This window comes from Ailuropoda melanoleuca, chromosome 3 (assembly GCF_002007445.2).
Source record: "Ailuropoda melanoleuca isolate Jingjing chromosome 3, ASM200744v2, whole genome shotgun sequence".
Taxonomy (NCBI): Eukaryota; Metazoa; Chordata; class Mammalia; order Carnivora; family Ursidae; genus Ailuropoda; species Ailuropoda melanoleuca.
In genome coordinates, this window is record NC_048220.1 from 140,402,418 (window position 1) to 140,425,277 (window position 22,860).

The window sequence follows — 22,860 nt, forward strand, 5'->3', positions numbered from 1 at the left end:
TATATATATATATATATATATATATATACACAAATACCATATATATGGATGAGTATATTGAGCTCTAAATCAAGATCTAGACATCTTGGTCCCTTAAAGTACTATAACGTAGAAAGTTTTCTGTGCTCAGACCACACATTGTATTCCCACTTGGATGGATATTCTACTAGTGCTGCGATGGAGAAGAGGATAGATTGGCAAAGAAATCACCGGGCTTGGGATCTTGCACTTCGTCCTCATTGGCGTGTAACTTCGGGCAGTCATGTAACTTCTTTGCCCTTAGTTTTATAAACTATAAAGGCAGGGGGGTGGATTGCAGGATAGCCAGTGTCCTGTCCTACTATGCCTGCTTTGAGTCTATGAAGTCCTAGATAGCAGTTACAGTGAAAGTAATTGAGGTCTTTACATTTGGAGAAAGAAAATTGCCCTGGTATTTTTCAAGCTTTCTAGAAAGCTAATGCAAGGCATTGAGTATTGGCATAGTTCTGCATTAGCTGATGTTAGCAGGATCTGTCTTGGAAAAAAATGGTGAAGATAAATATTTCAGTGTTGGGATTTTCTTCCTCCAGATGCCTTATTGCCTGTGGGGGACCCTCCTTTCTTTCTGCTTTTTTATGGGACCTTCCTTCTTCCAGCTGTGCCCTGCCCGTTGGGTAGCTCGGAATGGAACATTCCTGTCCCCCATCTGAAAACTGCCACCTCTTCCTTTCTATCTAATTTTGCTCTCTTTTGGTGGGTGGCAACTGCCATTTCCGATAGATTTAATCCATGCTGATATATTACTAGGTGCTAGGGATTAATGCACTTTATACATTCCTGGGAAAATTGATTTTTAATTTGGACCTTATGGAAATACTGCTTTAGTCCTATCCTGGATTTAAATTCCAGCTTAGCCACTTACCTCTTATGTTATATTTGGCAGGATGTTTAACTTGTCAAAAACTCAGGGCTTTTAATTTTTAAAATTTTTATTTCTGCAAGAAAGATTATAGCTCTAGCTTCACAGGACTATAAACATTAAATGAAATAAGACATTGTTAACATTTAAAAGTATCTAACGTAGTTCCTGAAACTAAGTACTCACTGATAATATAGATAGAAACAAAAAAATGTATTAATAAGAGACGTAGGTTGTTCTGATGTATGTTTTTTTCACAAGCATTAATGTTTGTGAACTTGCATCCTTCCTCCCTGTTGATGTGATTGCCTTGGCCTGCCACTGCACAAACACGGGAGGCTCTGGAAGAGAATCTGTTATAATACCTTAAAGAATTCCAGGCAGGACTCTTATAGCTGAAAACCTGGATGTATTTTATTTTGGGGGTGAAACATGGCATGGGGTGCCGTGACTGCTGTCTGAAGTGCGCTTGCCTTGCTCTGAGTGATTGGTGTTGGAGGAACATGCCTGGAAAAGCAGATGGGAAAGGAAATGGAAAGTGCTAGCCATCCAGTGACAGTGCAGGAAACCAGCACTGACCTGCCATGCTAGTCTTCTTTGCATGGCTTCTTAAAAATTCTGCTCCTTTGTTTTCCCATCATATTTTAGCTCAGGTTGCCTTGCTAGAATGGTTAGGTAATGCAGCAAAGCTGAAGATGATGTCCGTGGAAGGGAGGTGCATGCCTCCCTTTAAAGAGGAATATGTATTTTTGATGTAAGATGGTTTCTTTCACAACTCGGGGAAGGGTCAGGCAAGAACTTCTGGAATGCTCAGCGGAGAGTACACTCTCCAGCACTCCTCTTGGCCTGAAGTGCCCAGCTGGAGGACCCAGCCCTTATGTTTTCTCCCCACTCATCAGAGCTGAGTGGCCTAGACTGCTGAGACATCTGGCTGTTCCGCTTTGCTCGCATCATCTCTGCCTTCTCCTTCCCGAATGTTCTTTGCTCCAATAAAGCAGATCAGTGTGTGGTTATTGACATTTTCTCCTCCCTTCGTTACACCGAGACCCTTGGAGCGTAAAACGTAAGTAGTGACAATAGGAATGTTCTTTTCTGTAGATCTTAACTGACATGTAGATCATTGTTATTCATAATCACAACACCAGAAACAATCAATGCATTATTTATTAAACTGAATGGGTGGCTGTTTTTATTTAACAGTATACACCAGTGGGAATCGATTCACTTTCACAATGAAGAGGATGTTGATTTTTCTTTCTTCTTGCTACTTTCCAAATGGGTTACATAATGTGTTACTTGGGAAGCTATCTGTTAGGTTTTTCCAATATGGGCTTCGAGTCCCCCAAAGAAGTTTCTCAATCCTGCTTTCTGGACTCCTTCAGTTGACTGACGTTTGGAGTGAGGAGTGGAACAGGTTCCCCACAGCCACTCTTATTTGACCTAGGGGGGTTTCGCTGCTTGGATTTGCCTGCCAGTCAGCATGGTCTCTGGACTTAGAGGAGCCATCAGTCCAAGGGACTGTCCGATTTCGGGACCAGTGCCGGTCTTCCCCTGTGATTCTTACTTATTCAGGCTCTAAAAAGTTTTCTTGGCTTGCAACTATGACTACCTTCAATATCTTTACAGTGTTTGATTTTTTTATTTAGTAGTCACCTTCATTCTTTTTAAAAAATTTTCTATTTTCTTCTGGGGGTTGGTAGGGTTGACTAACTTCAATTTATAAGCTCAAGTCTCTAGTTTATATAAACCATCATTTGGACCAAATTCATTAATACTGACATACGTTCCTAAAAGTTATTTCTTGAAATTGTAGCGCTGGGTTCTTTTAAAAATCAGATCAGTATACTTTGTATTAGAATATTTACAAGATGATTATATGGGTGCTTATGTGGTAGTAAGAGAAGGCACACGTGTATCTTTGCAGCTAATTTTGCAATAGAAAGTCGTTGCCAGAGGCCATGTTTAAAAAGCCATATTTGTGTAGTGAATGGATTAGCTAGAATGGTTACTCTCAAATATTAAAAATTATCTACAAAGTATTCAATTTGAAGTTACAGGCTTTATGTGACTACTTAACTTCCAAACAAGGTTGTGTTGGCTGCCATATTTAAGTTCCATTTCATCAAATGGGTTTTTTTCCAGCAAGATCAGAAGACAGAGAAGGAGAAAAACGTAAACCCATTTTTGGGAGGAGTGAAAGTGTATCAAGAAAGTTAATGTTACTGGAAATTGTATCGCTCACCCTCCCGTGTGCTGTGTGCCATCCCTGGCTCTCTTCACTCGCCCTGACCTTTCTCTGGCATCCGCTGAACTTGTTTGCCACCATCGGCCCTGTGTTCAGACTCTGTCCTCACCAGCCTTACTTGACATTGTATTCTTCTAGCTTTCTGTTCATAATGGTTCATTTTCCGATGCTTTCTAAAGCAGCACCGATAATTTCTTCATGCAACTATGGAAATCTGTTATTGTGATGGCAAATTCTACGGATAGAACTTCTGACGTTAAGCTTGTTGATCCATTCTTGTGTTTCTGGAATAAACCCTATCCCATGTGAAGCAGTGTGTGTGAGAGAGAGAGTGATTTGCTAATACATGGCTTTCCTTAGCAATGTTTTCAGACATGTTTTTAAATGAGTTAGCCAATGATTTTCCTTTCGTCTAATGTCTTTGTGCAGCCTTACTGGCAAGACTATCAGGTTCACAGTCGCCTCAGAACTGCATTAGGAAGCTTTACCTCTTTGTCTAATCTCTGAAGTAAGCTGTGTAAAGTTGGGATTACATGTTCTGTAAGGGGTGATTGAAATATACATGTGAAACTGAGCCTACTGCCTTTGATGAACTGTATCTGGGAGTTTACTATACATTTTGTCTTGGGTGTTTCACACTGTCATAACAAGAGTGTAAGGAAAATGTGTTTTAAAAGGTTGGGTTTTTTTGTTTTGTTTTGTTTTTTGTTTTTTTTCTCAACGAGGGAATGTGCATATACTTCCAGACAGAGGGAAGAGGCCTGGCAATATGGGAGATATTAGAGGAGAAAACAGGTGATTTAGAGAAGGGACCAAAGAGGAGGGAAGGGGAGGAATGAGCAGAGAAGGAGCGGCTGGTCTTGGCACAAAGGAGAGAGCCCCGGCCCCTGATCTTGCAGGGAAAGTGGGAGGAGCAGTGTTAGGACAGGTGCATTCTCAGTGAGAGATGGGCTGGTGCAGGACCGTTCTCCCAGGCCCTCATGGTGTTCAGTCGGATAGGGGGCCTGTGATATGCAATCGAGATAGCCAGACCTGGACGAATGCACAGGAAAATCAAAAAAAGAAGAGAATATGCAGATTACCCAGCTGTTATCTAGTGTTAACCATAGAAATACACTGCTTTAGTGGGGCAGCTTTTTGGAAATTTAAATAAGGAAAAGGGAACAATAGTGATAGAACTATAGGTTGTTCGCTTGTTTTTCCCTGTCTACATGCCTCCTGCTATTATTCCAGGGCATTTGAGGAAGCAGTGTAGCTCTTCTCATCGCTCAGTACAGGAACCAAAGCGTGAAGGGCATCTGCTTCTCCTGGTCCCCTTTGGTCACTCTCTTCCCGTTTGTCTAATAGAAAAGAGAGATTAGTGCATGAGAGGCAAGTTCACAGATTTTCTTCTGATGTCTTTTCACAGCCTTCTCTCACCTTCCGTGGCTCCTGTGTCCACCCCTCCAACACAGAGGTCAGCCTGTGGCCCTCTGTTCTCGCCTCATGCAACCTCCCTGTTCTCACCACCTTGAGTCCGACACATGAGCCCGACTCGGGAACTGTGAGTTTGGGAGAATAGAATCCCAGATGGCACTCAGCAGCCGGGGACGTCAGTCGTGTCAGGACTCCCTGGTCATGAGTTCCCTGTCTGTGTGGTGAAGCTCTTGAGCTAAAACAGCTCTCCGGGCACTTCCAGGTCTTAGCCGTGCTCATCAACGGCTCTGGGGCCGTTCTTCCCACGTGACCTTCTCCACTGTTGCACCCGAACCTTTCCTCTTTCTCTCTCAGACCACCCTCACCTCCTGTTGCCTGTGTGTCACCATCATTGTTTTCCTCTTCATTTAGCATCGGAATGACTTTGTTACCTTCACTTGTTCCCTGAGCCTCCCCTGCAGTTAGTTATCAGGCCGTGGGACCCCCCCGCCCCACCCCTTCCTTCCACATTCACATAGCCGCCGGAAGTATAGCCGCCACCTCACGTGCAAATGGTGGTGCTTTCTAACATGTGACACTCCCGCCCCCATCCTGCCTGCCGGTGGCCCTCGCGCATTCCTGGGATACCTGCTTTCATGTGTCAAGTACGTGCCTGAGAACTTTTCAAAGCCTCTCTGTCTCGGATGAAGCCAAGTCCAAACGTGGGAGCAAATCTGTTTACAGTTATATTTAAATACACCTGTCAGTTATCCACCTAGTGGTTTCTTGAGTTGCCTTTGCTTTATCCTTTCTCTCTTCTGTTTTCCCTCTCGCCTTTCGTTTTCCATTCTCCTTCTCTTGAATTCACCTGGTTGTTGCTCTTTTGTTATTCCTCCCACAGCCAGGGTCCTGTGCTGTGTGCTGCAAGGCACCTCGGTGAGCTTTGCAGACATAGGAGCCTTTGGCTCCATCTCCAGAAACAGAAAACTGCTGGGGCCTGAGGGGCAAGAGGGTGAACAATACCAGTTATGGCCCTAGGGACACCATGGCATCCCACGTGGCTGTGTTCTGTGGAACACATCTGCATTCTCCATATGCGGTCAGATCTTTCCTTTCCTCTAATCTAGGGCCCCGGTATCTCTCCCTTCTATGTGCGAGAACTTCCTAGAACATTACAAATGCCTGTAAAGATTCTGTTCATAGACCCTGTGCTTAAAGAAGATCCTAGCTCTAGTTCCCTAACCGAATTATGAACTCTTGGAGCACACCGTTTATTAACAACCTTTTATAGCTCCAGGGCCTTGTACATACTTTACTATAATTGTTTTCTTTTAAATGACTTGGCTGTAAAATGAATAAATTTATATAAACTTCTAAAAAGAACCAAGATACACATTAAAATTTCAAAGCCCAAGTACAGGTCTTTATGGAACTCAGCTGTGGTTTCCTTCACGTGGAGGAAAACTTTCTGTTCATGACCTTTTCTCCCCCAGTAACCGGTAGTAGAGAAATGCTTTATTCATTACACAGAGCTGTTCCTGGAAAATAATCCATCTCGATCACATCAACAGAGGTGTTTGTGTGGGACATGTTATGGGATGTGGGCATATTTCCATATTAAATCTGGTTTTGGCATCTGCTTTCATTGAAAGACATTATTCCTTTGCTCCACCAGGTGATTTTGTTGATGTGACATTTGTCATGTGCCTCTGTAGTCGGTGTGATACCACTTAAAATAGTAAATCCAAGAAAAAATGACAGTCAGATAACATGGCTAATTGTCAGGAATAATGGAGAAGGCGAGCCACAACTGGCAGGCAACTCCCAGAGCATTTTTGTGGTGTCAGAGATGTGCTAATAAAAGTTGCAGAAATGGCTCATGGAGCAGCACTCTGTCCCTCTCCCACGCTCTCATGTCATCCTGAATGGACTTGATGCTGGAGGCCGTGTCACAGGAGTTACTAGTCTTCTGAAAAACCTGCCTCTAAAGAGTGGCTATTTCCTGATTTCCCTTAAGAAAAAAAAATGCCAACAAGGCCTAGAAGTAAGTGGATATCTTATTTAGAAAGTGCTGTATGTGTTTAACACACCTGATAGAATAGAATTGAAACCCAAAGGACAGGGATATAGAGTTCTCCTTTGAAGGAGGGCTCCTGTGTTTGTCCTGGGTCCCATGGAGGCTTTGTGCTTCTCCAGTCTTCAGTTCTTGCCGTGAGCACACACAGGAGATGGTCCTGTTTGCATTCAGTATTCCTTTGCTGAAGTGTGTGAATGCTGCATGATTTCCTGCCCAGCCCGGAGCCCAGAGGAAAATGCACACCTGGCCTGTAAATCACACCCGAGCACGGATGCCTTGCTCGCTCTTTATTGGGTGGCCGCCCGCTATGTTTTACACATCCTCGGTGTGGATCCTGTGACCTTCTGCTGGAAATCTCCATGGGCCCCTAAGCGATCACGTCAGGGGACCTCCAAATCCTCTCTGAAATGTAATGTGTGCTACGTGTTGTGCGTTTTTCTGTGGTCCCTGGAGGAAGAATCATTCATTTTTATCTTTTCATTTATTTATTTTTCCTATTTAGAAATTGGCCCCTGGTTACGGGAGTTCAGAGCGAAGAATGCTGTCGATTTCTCGCGGTTAACGTTTGACCCAGGACAGAAAGAGCTTGTTGTAGGAGCAAGGTGAGAGATCTTATGTTTTGTCGCCGCAGATAATTTTGAATTTCGTTTGACGTCTGTGCAGCTACATGTGAGCTTCTCTGCCGTAGTTGACGAGTGCTGAGGAATACTTCTAAGAATGAAATATGGTATAAGGTTGCCCATAAAGTCTGCCACTAATAATAGGATGAAGTCTGCTCTTTATAGCAAGCGTTCACTGGGGGCTTCCATGTGCCGAGAACTGTTCAAACGTGAGCTAATTCATTTTTTTTCCGTGAAAGCTGAGAGGTAGGTGCTGTCAACATCCCTATTGTAGAGATGAGGACACAGAGGCAGGACATACTCTGATGTCCAATAAAAGCTGGACTCAGGTTTCAGACCCAGTCATATGGACTCCGGAAACCATGTTCTTAACTTCTCAGTACATTCTTCAGTAAAATTCTAGAGTCAAGGGATTTTGACATCCTTTCCAATGCCCATCGTTACCTTTCTCTGTGACCTTGATTATACCATTTACCAGTCAACTAAGAATTCAAGGAAATTGTTATTTACCCCTCTTAAGGTGCACATGCTCCTGTATCCAGGTTGACACTTGATACTCCGTTTGATGATGAGGCTGCTAGAACACCATCAGAATAGACCCTGAGTTGTTTCCCTCCTATTTATCATTCCTTCTTTAGAAAACAGGCATAATCCTTGCATTCAAATCACCTATCCTGCCAATGTATTTTGAGGATGATGTATAAAAATACTTCACATCCATCTCTTAGGAAAAAAAATATTAATTTTGAAGAAAGAGGCCATTTGGCCTCTTGGCATTCAAGGAAAACACTTTGGATGCCGGAGTGCTTCTATCTCTTTTGGTCAAATTTACTAGATTATAAAGCATACCTTTCATAGCAAGAGAGGAAATGCAGTTTCCACAGATACCTGGGTGAAGCTAAGTCTAGCTTATACACTGGGCACTCTAGATAAACACTGAAGAATTTCTAGAATCATTGCTTTGACTCTCAGATCTCAAGGAACCCTTGTGCATCCACCCAACACTTGAAGACATTGAAATGTATGGAACGCAACGTAAAGTGAATAGACAGAAGTTGGCTTAGGTCCTAGCACTGAACATGTCACCTGTATCTCTTTGGGTATTTTGGAGCAGACAGTGAGTACAGATTGGTTGGGCTTTCTTGGTATATTTTTACGTGCTTCAGCACACGGGGAATACATGGGGCACTTCGGAGGCTGACTTCCATCGCATGTCATCATTGGGAGCCTGGACCGGATGTTGCAGGGGCTTTTAAGATTTTGTCCTCCTTCTGTGTACCGTGGCCAACACCTTCTTTATAAAATGCCCCCCCCCACTTTGGTAGCACCCTTTGGATAGATGCTGGCACTTTGGTGTTACCCCCCCATACCCTTGTTGTGCCTTGTGGTCCCACATCCCTTACAAACTCAGCTCTTTTTCATTCTCTCATAGTCCAGGTATGTGGAGTTATTTCTATTGCCTGCCACTGTCCTATGTTCTCTTTCTTGCCTTTTGGTTTTGGTAACAAATTTCTTCGCTTTCCTGGCGCCTTAGCTACCCCCTCTCCCAAGTTCTGTACCTGGGGAGCTCATACTCATAGTAAAGAGAACAGGCTCAAGAGTCCTCCCCAGGGCCTGAGATCCTCCTTCCCCTGCTCTGCGTGGTCCTGTCAACACACCTGTCATCTATCTTCCTTACTGCACTTGATGATTTTTGTCAGGTGTCACCCACAACTCCCCCCCACCCCCCGCTGCCACATTATCAGAGAGTGACTTGCCAGATGGTGGTGGATGTGCCTGTCTTTTCTTTGTTTCTCTAGAAGGTAGCCCATTTCTGCCCTGGCAGAAGCTCAAAGATAGCTGTTGATTCAACATATCTACTTCAAGGATTTGGTTTGTGTAGGTGCCCTCTGCCTCTGGGGGGACCCTCGGGGAAAATGGGTTGGGTTTTGTAGCAGATTTACTCCAAATTCCCACATTTGGGCAAGGACACAGGGAGTGGCAGTCTCTAAGCCCAAAGCTAACCCTTAGGGAAAATGAGCTCTCACCCTTAGCCCGATGGGAAGGACCCACTTGCTGAGGTAGAAGGTATGAGTATGACCTCGGTTGGTAGAGCTGAGTCTTTCACCCTTCATTCAACTCTGAAGGACTTTGGACAAGGTTTGCATGTGAGCTTGACTTGAAAGACTCTCCATTGTTTCTGGAAGTCTGTGGTGCTGCATGCATAGGGCAGACCACACACGTGTGTACACGCTGCAGGTGTTTGGCTTTTGGCGAATGACATAGATTCTCCTAATGGTTGTGAGAAGCCACTGAGCAAATTAGCACTGGGAAGAGATACCGGTGGTCCTGTCCTGGTGGGATAAACAAGGAAAAGGAAGAAAGAGGTAGATTGGACTTGCTCCACTGTGTGACCTTGAGCCTGTTTCAGAGTCTAATTTTCTCAACTTTAAAATTGATGTAATTATTTCTACCCCTGTTAGCTTTTGTGAGGATTTAATAAAATGATCCATGAAAAGTGATCGTCACTGTAACGGGCCTGCCGTAAGCGGGCAGTGGTAGGGTAGCTCTGCGGATGTCTCACGATTTCAGCATCCGTGTACATGTGTGCTTCTGGCGGTCATCACCAAGCAAGGAGAATAGGAATCTTACTGGGAAACTCGGTGGGATTAGGCTCAGAAAGTTTGAGAGGGAGTGTGAGCCAGTTATAAAACTTTAAAAATAACCCAGCCCTCAGCTTCCTGTTCGGGAGGGCTAGACCTAGCAAAAGAAGTTGACATAGCAGGTGCATTTTAAGAAATCTGTACTGGTTTAAATACGAATGGTGGGAAAATACAATGCTAGGCTTCCTGTTTTCTTATAGTTAGCGCTTGGCATTGTAAAGCCATTTATTGGATGGTTTCGCTTTATGCCCGTGATGCTTTATGTTCTTGAAATTGAATTCAGTTAAAGATTCTGTGCACTCTTCACAAAAAGATGTTCATTGTGCTGCAAAGGGAAAAGCTCTCTCTCTCTCTCTCTTTTTTTTAGATTTTATTTATTTGTTTGACAGAGAGAGACAGCCAGTGAGAGAGGGAACACAGCAGGGGAGTGGGAGAGGAAGAAGCAGGCTCCCAGCGGAGGAGCCTGATGTGGGGCTGGATCCCAGAACGCCGGGATCATGCCCTGAGTGGAAGGCAGACGCTTAATGACTGCGCCACCCAGGTGCCCCGGGAAAAGCTCTCTTGAAGAGATTTGTGGTTAGATAGTGCCAGAAGTTACTTGCATCTTGAATTCATGGAACTTCTGGAAAGATCCCTAAATTTACTATTTCTGACGCGTACATTATCTTTTATATTATTTCAAAGGCATTGACATTCATATTTTGTTTCACCAAAGGATTCTTTAAAAATTAAAATAACGTTTGTGCTTTCAATGATGAGACTAAGGTATTTGCATTTGAGAAAATGTGGAAAATATAGTTAAAGCATTAAGAAAAGAACCCTGCAATTTCAGGAATTATCACATTTAACCTTTTCAATTATTTACCTGCATTATTTGATTTCTTTTTGTTTATATGATTGGGATACTATTTTATGAATGATTTATGTATGTCTGTCAAAAAACCTACTAAAAGCAGTTTACATTTTATTTATTTATTTATTCATGACATTTTATATATAGGAAGAAAAATTCCAATGTGAAGAAATATTTACTGTGTAGAGGTTTGGTAGAGATAACTATAAAAGTATTGATACTAATACTAGTTCACAATGTTGTCGTAAGTGTAAGTTTCGTTGCGGATAGGATTGTAAAGCTGAATATAAGAAGGTGATTCTATTTTTATTCTCCAAATGAATCTCTCTGTCTTTAGTGTTTCAGGCTCACTGTAAGGATGACAAGTGATTCTGTGCTAAATTCAAATGTTATTCCAAATGGCAACTAACTTGGTTTACATTCAATGCAGTGTTTGATTATAATCAAATAATAATTGGGGCATTTACAAGATGAGCTGTGTTTTTATTAAGTATAAAGCCATACAGTAGTAATGAAAAGAGCCTCTCATCAAAGAGAATGTGAGTTTCTTTTCTTTCTGTTTCTTTGTTTCTTGGTCTTTCGGTTGATTTTCTTTTTTTTTTTTTTAAGATTTATGTAATTATTTTAGAGATTGAGTGAGAGACAGCGAGACAGAGAGAGCGTGCATGAGCAAGCATGTGGGTAGTGAGGGGTAGAGGGAGAGGGAGAGAGAATCTCAAGCAGACTCCGAGCTGAGCACAGAACCCAGTGTGGGGCTCGATCTCACAGCCCTGAGATCACGACCTGAGCCAAAACCAAGGGGCAGATGCTTACCTGACTGTGTCACCTAGGCACCTCTCGGTTGCTTTGTGATTATCTTACTCTTCTCTAACCAGCTTCAGTGCAATATAGATGTATAAATTGAAGGGCATAGTCTCACAACCTATGATATTTTAATAAGAACGCTCACCCATAAGCTTTCACACAAGGACCTTTGAGTCCAGGAGGCATAACCATCTGCTGGTGATTAAGGTGCTGGGATTAAAGCCCAGAGACTCAATATTTGGGTCAGGAAACAATCATAATTGATGATGAATATAACAATTTATGACCTTGGAAATGTCAAATTTTACTTCTATTAAAATTTAATTCTACTCAATGGGAGCATGCTGGAGATATCCAGAGAAAGGGTAAACAGGGATGCATGAGCCTCCTTGCACACCTGACCTGACATGAGGAGCAGCCCAGAGCTTTGCACCTTGCACGAGCCCTTTGCATTGCCCGTACAGTTGATGGATTATTTCCATATGTGGGAAGATATTTCTCTACATATGTCTACACAACAAATAGTATAGATTTCTAGTCTGCATGTTTATTCCTAAAATCAAGAACTAAAACCCTAGTGCTTCCAAAACAGAGCTTGTTCTTCCTTATAATCACAAAAACCAGCCTTGAACAATTTTATTGTTTTATTTTCAAGCATTGTTCTGCCCTTGGTTTGAATCTGCAAAAATAAAAATAAAAAGGAAAGATGAACCTGCTTTTGATATGCTGGCCCTGAATTTGCTTAAGTATTCACAGCATCTGTTCCCATAAGATCCGTTGCATGAATGGGCAGGCGGCTATTTAATTAGACTAAGTTCCTCCTTTCAGGATGATTTCGCCACTGGATCTAAACAAAGAGCTGAATTTAGATTCATGTAGTCATTTTTTTCTTTAATTGACCAACGTAATTCACTTTTTTTTTTTGGTGGTGGTGATTTTTAATTGCTGTTTTTATTTTCAAGTTGTCCCTTAGAATTAATCTGCTGGAAGCAGTATATGATTAAAAGGAAAAATGGAGATTTTTTTTAATAAGATCAGCAATTCTGCTTCCAGTAGGCACGAAGTCTTTCTGTTTCCCAAAGAAGACATTTTAGTCAAGTTTACACAATTAGAGGTAACTCCTTCAGGGTGCAATGAAGTCAGCAATTAGGCGTGAATCCAGAAAGTGGTAGACCCCCATCGTGCAAAGAAATCCAGGGTGGTGATGATGTTTACCTTGTATTTATATGAATGATGATTTAGGAAAAGCAGCTGGTGATGAAAAAAAAAGGATGGTCCTTTTCATTCCTGCTCTTCACCTGGAATTCTTTTGGTAATGATTGATTGATTGATTGATTGATTGATTGATTTGAGAGACAGAGAGATATGGGGGGGTGGGCAGTGGGGAGGGAAGGAGAGAGACTCTCAAGCAGACTCTCTCCTGAGCAAGGAACCTGATGTGAGGCTCAATCCCAAGACCCTGAGATCATGACCTGAGCAGAAATTGAGAGTCTGACGCTTAACCGACTGAGCCGCCCAGGAGCCCCCTGGAATTTTTTATCCTTGATTATTCCTTAAATATTTTCTCTTCTATGTCATTTTCCTTCTCAGTGTTGGCACTGGATTTATAGATGTGTGTTTCTCTTAGGATTTTCTTTGTCTGTCTTCCTCCTTCTTATACCTGTTAATCTCCTTTCTTCCAGTAGGCCTACTTGATTAATTACCCGATCTGTGGTAAAAAGTCCCACTCCTTGTCTGCTGGCTTCGTTACCTTTTGTCCAATATTTGCCAGACTTCAGTGTACCTAAGTATCACCACTGTTCATTCAAAGTGAAGCTTCCTCTGTTCCTTGCTCCCAGCTCTGCTGATCGGGTGGGATCGAAGGGGTCCAGGATGAGCTTTTAAGAAACAGGTGGTCTACAGACACTCTTGTCGGAAAGACTTCTGCACATCGTGTTCCTTTTGCTGTTGTAAAAAACCAAAACAAAACAAAACAGAATAATCTCTGTACTTTTTCCCTGCTGGAACTGGGGAACAGAGAAGTCTAGCAGCATAGTTATTTATTTAGTTATAAAGTCCTTTTTTTCCAAAATGCATGAATGAGCCAGTGTAATAAAATTTAATCAGCCTCTTTACTTTGAGTGTATGTGTACAGCTAGTGTGTGAGTGTTGAGAGCTTTCCTCCCAGCAAGTCCCACATAGGGTCCATCAGAATTTATTAGTTCACTTAGTTACTCTTTCATGACTGTTCATTCATCAAATATTTATTGAACCTACTTTATGCCAGGAAGTGTCTAAGGCACTGGGGAAACAAAGATGAACTTTAGTCTCTACCTGATGAAGACTTCATAGCCTCACGCTAACCTAGCTCAAGGCTGGCAAGCTGAGGCTCCAGAGTCGGCCTCCTGTTTTTGTAAATAAAGTTTTATTGGCACACAGTCACACCCATTCAGTTGCATATTTCCTGTGGCTGCTTTGAAGCTTTACCTGCAGAGATGAGTAGTTGCAACTGAGACCATCCGTAAAGGCAAAACACTTGCTATCTGGCCCTTAAAGAAGTAGTTTGCTGACTCTTAGCCGGTGGCTGTGGGGGGAGACAAGCAATGAGTGTTTCCTGGGGAAGCCTAGGTCACGGGCCCTGGAAACCCCAAGAACAAAGAAACATAATGGTCTTTGGGGCTGAAAAGGGTGCACTGAGAAGGGAAGGTGCTCTCTCAGGTGGGCCTTGGAAACACATTAGGAGTCTGGCAGATGGAAAAGTCTTCTTGCCAGAAAGACTGTACCTTGGGGAACATCAGAGATCCTGAGGAGGCTGAGAAGAGCTCAGCTTGACTGGGCCAGTTGGTGACTGAGAGCAGAAGCTGTTGCAGGGCAGGCGGGAGCTGTAGGTGGGGTCAGATTAGGGAGGAGCTTGGACTTCATCCTCCCACCAGTGATTCCGATTCTGGCCCTCATGAGAGGCCTTAAAAGAATGCAGATGCCCACGCCTCCCTTCAGCTTATTGCAATTAGACTTTCTGGAAGTAATGTTGGAATCTTGGGTTTCATCAAGTTTCTGAGGATCGACTGGCCTGGCAGATTTGAGAACCTCTGCTAACGGCATTAGAAGTTTAGGCGATTTCTAAGCTTACATAATTACATGCTCGGATTTGCATTAGGAAGATACTTGTACTGTATTGTGTGCAGAGTGTTCTAGAGCTCGAGGTCGGGGCTGTGGATCAGGTGACAGAAAGAACTTACACTCAGGCAGTGATGGTGAGATGGGGAAGAGAGTCAGATTTGAGACATATTTCAGAGCTGGGTTTGACAGTGATTCATGGCAACTGGAATGGGGTGGCAGAGGGCAAGGGTCAAAGGTGAGATTTGGAGGAAGATTTGGGAGTGTAGCTTGTTGTGATGGCATTATCTAGCCCCGAGCATGTGGGGAATAAACTACAATTCTTTGATTATTTGAAGATTTACGTGAAAAAAATTTACGTGAAAAAAAAAGCTTTTACTAACTCTAAGATAACCCAGAAAAAGAATTGTATGTGGAGATCTCTTGAGGAGTGAATATTCCTAAGAAAGCAGAGGTTCAGGGAATTGTAAGATGGTTCAGTTGGTATTTTTTCAAATGAAATATGATCTCTATTAACTGAAAAATGGGAAGGAACGAATCAAAAACCCAGTGGACCCACAAAAGCAGAAGTTGTGAGTTAAATTTAGAGCAATAAGTCGTCATCTGTAATCCTTAAAGCACTGCGGGATTTGCAAGTCATATTTAGAGCATAATAAAATTCAAATTATCAGTATGATTATTAACAATATTGATTAATAACTTTGACCCTAAATATGCTTATGGGAAAAGGTTTTTCTGATTTTATGTAACTCTGCAGTTTGCTAACAGCATTGGTCTTAATTATTGCCCGCCTCTCAGAATCTATCTTTGTTATTTCATTTTACTTGCTAATAACAAGAAGCTTTCCATCTATTTCTGTGCCTTTTAATCTTGGTGTTTAAACATACAAGAGTGCCATTAGAATGATTTGTTCTTGGTTTTGATGTATGCTTTGAAACATTCCTAATAACCAAGACTTTTAAAGGATTTAAATAAACTCTTAGGGATAAGGAATGAAAAAAGCCAATGCAATTTTGGGGGGAGGTTGTACTGGGTCACATATGGTCATGACAACAATAATAAAATCCGAATTATTTTAAAATTTCCATAGCCTAACGTACATATATTTACTATTTTTGAGGAAGGTAGGAACAATTTTGACTGAGGAGATGGCTCATTCTGTGAGTGTATTATTTGAAACTGGGATCTAGATGTGATCCAGGTGAATAATTTAAAAAAATGAATTAAACCCCCGAAAATCTGTGGAAAAAGCACAGGAAAGAGGTATTTTTGAAATGGTTATCACCCCAGAGAAAGTAAAGGCCCCTGGAATTTGTTTGGCGCCAACCAGCATAATGAAGTCTCTGGAACAACAGTTTTATAGGTCGGTGAGCTACCTGAATTGGTTACAGGATGAAATGAAATCTTCATATTCTTTAATGTTATTGACACGATTGCTCTATTATTTATTTACATTTAGATAATAAAATAATTTTTATAAAAGACATTTTTTTTTGCCTTAAGGGAGATAGTTTTTACTTTTCCTTAGCTTAGAAATCATGAACTTATATTTTAATATTCAAGTCTATCAGTGCAGTTGCAAATTGGGGTGTCATAGAGGATGTCGCTATTTCAAGCTCTGTGCAGTCACATGCTGACGACAGGTAAGATGGAATCCTGCCGTGAAGAGAAATCAGGGAGGACGGGGCTGGCTGGGGTATGGGCCTCTCTGTTGACGCCCACTCCCAGATGTCCCCAAATGGTGATGATTTTGCAGTGTGTGTTTTGTCTTCTGATTGTTTCATGATCGGCCATGATCCAAGCTTTTATTAAGTGGAAAGAGAAGTCACTGTCATCGTTGTTTAAAACATATTTGATAGATTTACTTGCTCTTCTGTTTCCATCTTCTCTTCGTGCAAAATGCTTATCTGTCCGTCTTAATTATTCGGTCTCCTGCTCCTCAGTTATGAGCAAGCCTCTAACCTACATGTTCAATAAGAACCTGGAGTTTTCTTCTTTGATTTTATAGCTATATTCATCAGAGACCAATTGAGTTATTCTAAGAGAATGTCATTTTAAAACACCTGTGTCTTTCATAATTAATGGAGGTCAGAGTTAAGTTTTATAGTGTCTCTAGATAAAATGAGTCATTTAGTTAATTTGCTCATGATGGCTCAACCTTTTCTTTAATGCCGGCTGAATTTTATTACTTAACACGAAGACACAAATGAACTTCTTCTATTAAGGCCCGCACTGCTCCCTTAGAGAATTTATTGTTGTGCTTAGTGATTTGTTGCTAATAGGCCACTGGGGAACATGATGGGATGCAGGAATGAGTTATGCAATCCTACAATCAATAAGAAATAAACTCCAGTGAGGAGCGAGAAAGTGCACTCAGATATCTAGTGGGGAAACTGTCAGTTTGTGTCTGCCAAATTTAATGGCTTTGTGATTTGAATTATTCAGTCTGTTGGATCTATGTATCCCTCATATATTATTGCTCCTAAAAGTAATACAGTTATTACATTTGAATGCACAATGTCAAATTTTATTCCAAGACATGTGAAAAAAAGGAGATCCATAGCGAGGGAAGAAAAACTCATACTTTTATTTATTGTCGTCGTAAAACTGAACATTTACGGCGAGGTAAACTCTTGCTTTGTACTTCTGTAATGAGAGTGGGCAAATGGAAATACAGAATAGTTCCCCTTAAGCTGTGCAATTAATACATTCTAAAACCTCTAATGTCTTAACCTCCTGCACCACTGCTCTTGTCCCCGAAGAATGGCAATATTTCTTATTACTACCTATTTACATCTCAGAGTGTTAGGAAAATGAATGAGACCACTTAAATGCTTTGAGTTGCTCAAAGCATTGCCCTACGAGAGAAACTGACCCTATGTGAAACATTTGGTTAGCATTCCCTGCTGGCAGGGAGCCAGAACCATTACTCCTTCACGTTGGAAAGGTTGGTACCCCTTCTCGTGAACCTCACATGTATTGTTTTCCCTCCTCTGTGTGCTCACGATGGCAAGATAAAGTGGTTGCCCGTTCTCTAATGCCCTGGAGAACAGCCATTTCCAGGGACCATAGATCTCACTTTAGTGTGTGAGTGGCCCAACATCTGGGAATATCAATTTTTTATTCCCCTTGGAAGATTTTCTTTCTTTTTGTAATCTTTAACTTCGTAGGTCGTTGACCTCAACTGTGATGGATCAAGCTGTCTTGGGAGATTTCAGGTCCCTCATGTTGCTAGCTGGATTGGAATGTTTCCAATAGCAAAAATGGACTCTAAGTCGTACTTGGAACCAAATAGTTTGAGGAATAGTAGAATCCACACTGTGTTTTGTCAGGTTCTTAGGTTCCAGGGAGGTGATTAGGGAATTCCACAAATGTTTCGTTTCTATTTCGTTTTTTTTTTTTTTAAAGATTTTATTTATTCAACAGAGATAGAGACAGCCAGCGAGAGAGGGACACAAGCAGGGGGAGTGGGAGAGGAGGAAGCAGGCTCACAGCAGAAGAGCCTGATGTGGGGCTCGATCCCACAATGCAGGGATCACGCCCTGAGCCGAAGGCAGACGCCCAACTGCGGTGCCACCCAGGCGCCCCTCTATTTCGTTTTTTAAAATATCTTTTAAATCATTGAAAATCATGATAGATAAAGTGAATACTGTAGGTGCCACACTACTTATTTCTACTATTGAAAGATCCAGGAAGGCGTTAAATTGCCTACTTGGGTTTTGTATAGACCACAGTAGTATAGTGAACAAATATTTGAAAGCCCCTACCAAATCTTTGTCTCTGAAATCAAGCAAAAAATAGCAACAAAATTGTAACCACCAACTGACGCGAAGATTGACCTTAAGTAGATGTTGAGGCGGTGCAAAGTTATAGATAACATATTTCCAATAATTCGATTTTCAGAATTTTTAAGTTAGCTTAATCAATTGACTATATTAACAAATATTGCATGTAAGCGCTCATTGAATGAGTTTTTATTAATAAAGAATTATCCTTCCGGGGCGCCTGGTGGCTCAGTCCGTTAAACATCTGACTCTTGATTTCCGCTCAGTTCACGATCTCAGGGTTGTGAGATGGAGCACTGCGTTGGGCTCTGTGCTGAATGGGGAGCCTGCTTAAGATTCTCTCTCTCCCTCACCCTCTGCCCCTACCCCCACCTCTCCCTCTCCTTCTCTTAAAAAAAAAAAAAAAAAAGAGAAGAAGAAAAAAGAATTATCCTCCATCTCCCTCTTTTACATGCTGAGATTTCATTTAAAATTATTTTGAAATATGGTACTGAGTTACAAAAACAAAAACACTCAAAGTATTTCTCAGGGATTTATTGAAATATGTCAGGATAACGGGTCTTTTTTTCTGATGGTTACATATTCATGCAACTCTCTTGGCCATTTCATATCTAAAAAGGGTCATGGTCTTTAGGAATTCGTGTGACTTAAATATACTGAGAGAGGTTATAGCATAGCTCTCTCTTGTCATAAATGAAGACATTTGGGCACTCTTCAAGTATGGGCAGGCAGTTTCAGGAAGAATTCATGGGAAATAAGGAGGGAGGAAGGAGGGACCATTTAGTCAGCCAGACCAGTAGGATTAACTTGTTCGCCTAATGGGCAGACCTATGTCACAGTCAGATCTCAGTCCCAGGGGTGAGAATCAATTACCTAGAATCAAAAGCTTGCCATTAGCAGTGTTGAGACTTGAATCATCTCAAAATGATATGTAAATGCACCTGTGAATGAACAATGAAGACATGAAATAATTGTGCTGTAACAACTATTACTGTGTGTTTGTGTGTGTGTGTGTGTGTGTGTGTGTGTGTGGAGTGTGGGTGCTGGTGAAATTGGGAAGGGGTCATGGGATGACTGGCAGGTGAAGCTGAGTGGCACGGTGAGCCAAGGGACAGTGTGGTGTGAGAGGTCTTGATACTAATGCCGGGGCTTTATCTGATCCTAATAATCTTGAATAAATCATATCATACCTCTTAATTTGCAGACTTTTCCTCATTGGTAAATTGAAGGTATATAACCTGTAATGATGACTTAGCTTTAGAATTCTTGAATCTCTGCCTTTTTTTTTTCTTAAAGATAAAAAACCCCACAAAAACAAAAAACTGAGATGGTTTAAAAATAATGACCAGTTTGCCTCTTGTAACCCAGAAAATACCAAAGGAAAGTTCCAGTCTTTGCTGGTGCTTCTGTCCATTGGGACGCTGGGCATGGCGGTGGTGGTGGTGGCGGCATCTCTCAATTAACCGTGGCTTTCTTTCTCCCCTTCCCTTCTGTTCGTCTCTTGCATGTCTCCACCATACTGATGTATCCCTGACCAGATGGCAGTGAGGTCACCAGAGGTGTCAGGTGTTATGGAAAGTAAGAGTAAATGGTTGAAATACACCAGCAATGGTGGTCGGGGGAGCGCTACTTACAGACTGACACCTGATGGGCAGAAAAAGGATGGTTTTTTTTGTGGAGTGAGTTTTGCTTAGGGAGATGTGGACTGAGAATGTGGCATGTTTCTTATCATAATCAGCGTCTTCCTGTCTTGGTTTGTTGGGGCTGCTAGAACAAAACTTGACAGACTTGGGTGGCTTGTAAACAATGGAAATTTATATCTCATAGTTCTGGAGGCTGGGAGCCCAAGATCAGGGAACATGGCTGGGTTCTGGGGAGGGCCCTCTTCCGGGTTGCAGATGGCGGACATCTCTGTGTCCTCCCATGGTGCCTGGAGCCTCTTTTATCAGGCTGTGAATCCCTCATGACCTAATCATCTAGTCCTGCCTCCTCTCACCATCACCTTTGGGAGTTAGGATTTCAACATAAGAATTTTGGGGAGACACAGACATTCACACCATAGCCCTTCCCTCATGGACACACCTGAAAACTGGACCCCGGAGTTTCAGAGAATGACTTCTCTACCTCCTCCAGCCCACTCCCCAAGTAGAGAGAGGTCTTTGAACTTTTCTCTCCCGTTGTCCTGTCCAGAGCTCTACAGAGCATGGTGAACACTACCATCCTCTTTCCTCAGTGGTGTGGAGGAAATTCCAGCTCTTAGTTTGTGTATGGAATGTGCCTTTCTAGAAAGTTCCAGATATGGATGCATATGTATGTGTGTGTGTGTGTACGTACGTATGTACGTACATGGCAGGGAGTTGGGTGTATGAGGGGAAGAGAGAGAGAGAGAAGGAGAGAGGGATGGGGAGGGAGGTGGCCTTGTGACCTCATCAGAGCCCTTAGGTAATTAATTGACTAAAAATATGAATACTTTCTTTTACTGAAAATATTTACAGAAAAAGTCTTTCTTAAAAGAGCTAGTGAGTTGAAGAGTGTGATGACTGTATCCCGGAATCATAAGATAAACAGTTTTGTCTTCTGTTCTAAAAAGCCAACAGTGCCATACCGTCCCTACTGACAGCAGCCCCCACTCCTGAACACAATCATCATGGTGCCCTATGCCTCAAACCTGAAATGCCTGGAGAGCAGAGTTCTCTTTCCTTCTCTGTACAATGGAGAATATACTGAGAATTTCAGTGTCTCTGGAAATTTCAGTATTTTCCATAAACCGTATAGAAGTGGCTACAGTCGATGGAGTGCTTGCAATGGATCAGACACGATGCCACATGTTTTCCTTGGATGTAGCCTTCCCAACAGCTGCAGGGCATAGGTAGGACTCTTAGCCCCATTTTACAGATGAGAAGACTGAGGCACGGAGTTGCTTAAGCTTCCTTCCTGAAGTTGTGTAAGTGGCACAGCTTTGGTTTTTGCAGAGATATTCTTAACCAGGAGGTGATCCCACCTCCCGGAGTCAAGGCACGGTGACCGCTGGCGGCATCCTAGAGGCAGGAAGCCAATTACGAGACCGGCGTGAGGGTAGGGAGCCATGGTGCTCATAAAGGCAATGTGTGTCTTACGGCCCATAATTGCCCCTGGTACCACTTGTAAGCCTCTCATCTGAAAGATTGATCTGTGCATGCGTCTCGATTTCCCGCTTCTCTTAGAGGAGTCCTGCTGGCCTCTGCTCACATCAGGTGAAGGCTTGGCGCATCTGCAGATGCTTGCCGGCCTCCAGGGGTGCTTTCCTTGGCAGCTCCGTGCACGCAGAGTTCACATTCCTTCCCCTGCAGGAAGATGTTTCTGTTGGAAACCTTGCCTCTGCATGGTGCCCGACTAAATAAAAATAGACTCTGCCGTCACATTCCTTCGTCCGAGGCATCCTTACTCTGGGTCCGCAGAGAGGGCTGTGGGCCGTCTGCAGTAAGCGAGAGGGGAACTTCCCCCAAATGGCTTTGTGGCGGAGGTGGCATGTGCCAAGCAATGCTTCTGGGAGCTTCTCTGGCATTATTTCAGAGATAAAATTGGAGGTTCGGAAAGAGTGTGGTGACGAGGCCGCTGAAGTGCTTTGGAGGTGGCAGTGTGCACTGAGTGCGGGACGACAGTGCCCCCGTGGGGGCCGACCCGGGGGAAAGCAGAGTGCCTGGGGGGGGCGGCACCTGGGACACATGAAACCGCTCTGAAAGTGAACTTGTCCCTTTTCTTCTTCCAAGCAGTGTGCACACACATGCTGCTGGATGCCGGCTTCCCTCTCGGCTTTGTCTTCCCATCCCTACCCATTCAGTAAGGCTGTTTCTCGGTCTCCCCGAGGTCATGCCCTTGGCCTGACTTGGCTGTCACTTGTCACATCATCTACCCTTCTCCCCAAATAATGAAAATAACCTACTTAACTTCTGACTGCCATCAGGAAACTTTCCTTACTCTCTTGGTGCCGTGGAAAGCATCTTGGAGCAGCCCCTTACGTGAAACCCCGGCTTCTTGGAGACCCTGCCCACTCTCATAGCGCCTGCTTTCCATAATATGCCCATTCTCCTGCATTTCCTGCTTACACCTGGGCTAACTTTCTCCTCCAGGGTCACCGGAATGTGGCTCGGGCCGCACCAGCTCCTCATCAGCATGAGGTCAAGGGGGCGGTCGTGATTTGAGTCCGAGCCCGGAGCATCTCTTGCGAGGGAGGCCAGTTTGTTTCCAAAAGCTACGGCAATGAAGTCCAGAGCCTAATGGTGATTGATACCTGTGTTCCCCCCTTGCTATGCTGATGTCAACTGCGTATTTCATTGTTTTCCCCTTCACTGTTGAAAACAGAGAGTTTCCTTTTCTCTGCTTTCTTGCTTCCCACTTGGGCAGCTAGAGGGGACCCTCTCAAACCCTTGATGGCGGACCGACAAGTTTATGCTTTTACACGTCCA

General features: G+C 42.9%; 1 protein-coding gene across 8 annotated transcripts in view; it reads left to right on the forward strand.

Moving 5' to 3' along the window:
• The window catches only part of SEMA5A (semaphorin 5A), a 498,547-nt gene that overhangs the window by 223,479 nt on the left and 252,208 nt on the right, over nucleotides 1–22,860 (forward strand). For all 8 annotated transcript variants that reach the window (XR_004624352.1, XM_034657090.1, XM_034657091.1 and 5 more), the window contains one exon: nucleotides 7,118–7,217. Coding sequence is in view for 7 of the 8 variants with exons in the window: in XM_034657090.1 (XP_034512981.1) it covers nucleotides 7,118–7,217 (100 nt within the window). In the remaining variant the exon portion in view is untranslated. The remainder of the gene's footprint in view (nucleotides 1–7,117; nucleotides 7,218–22,860) is intronic.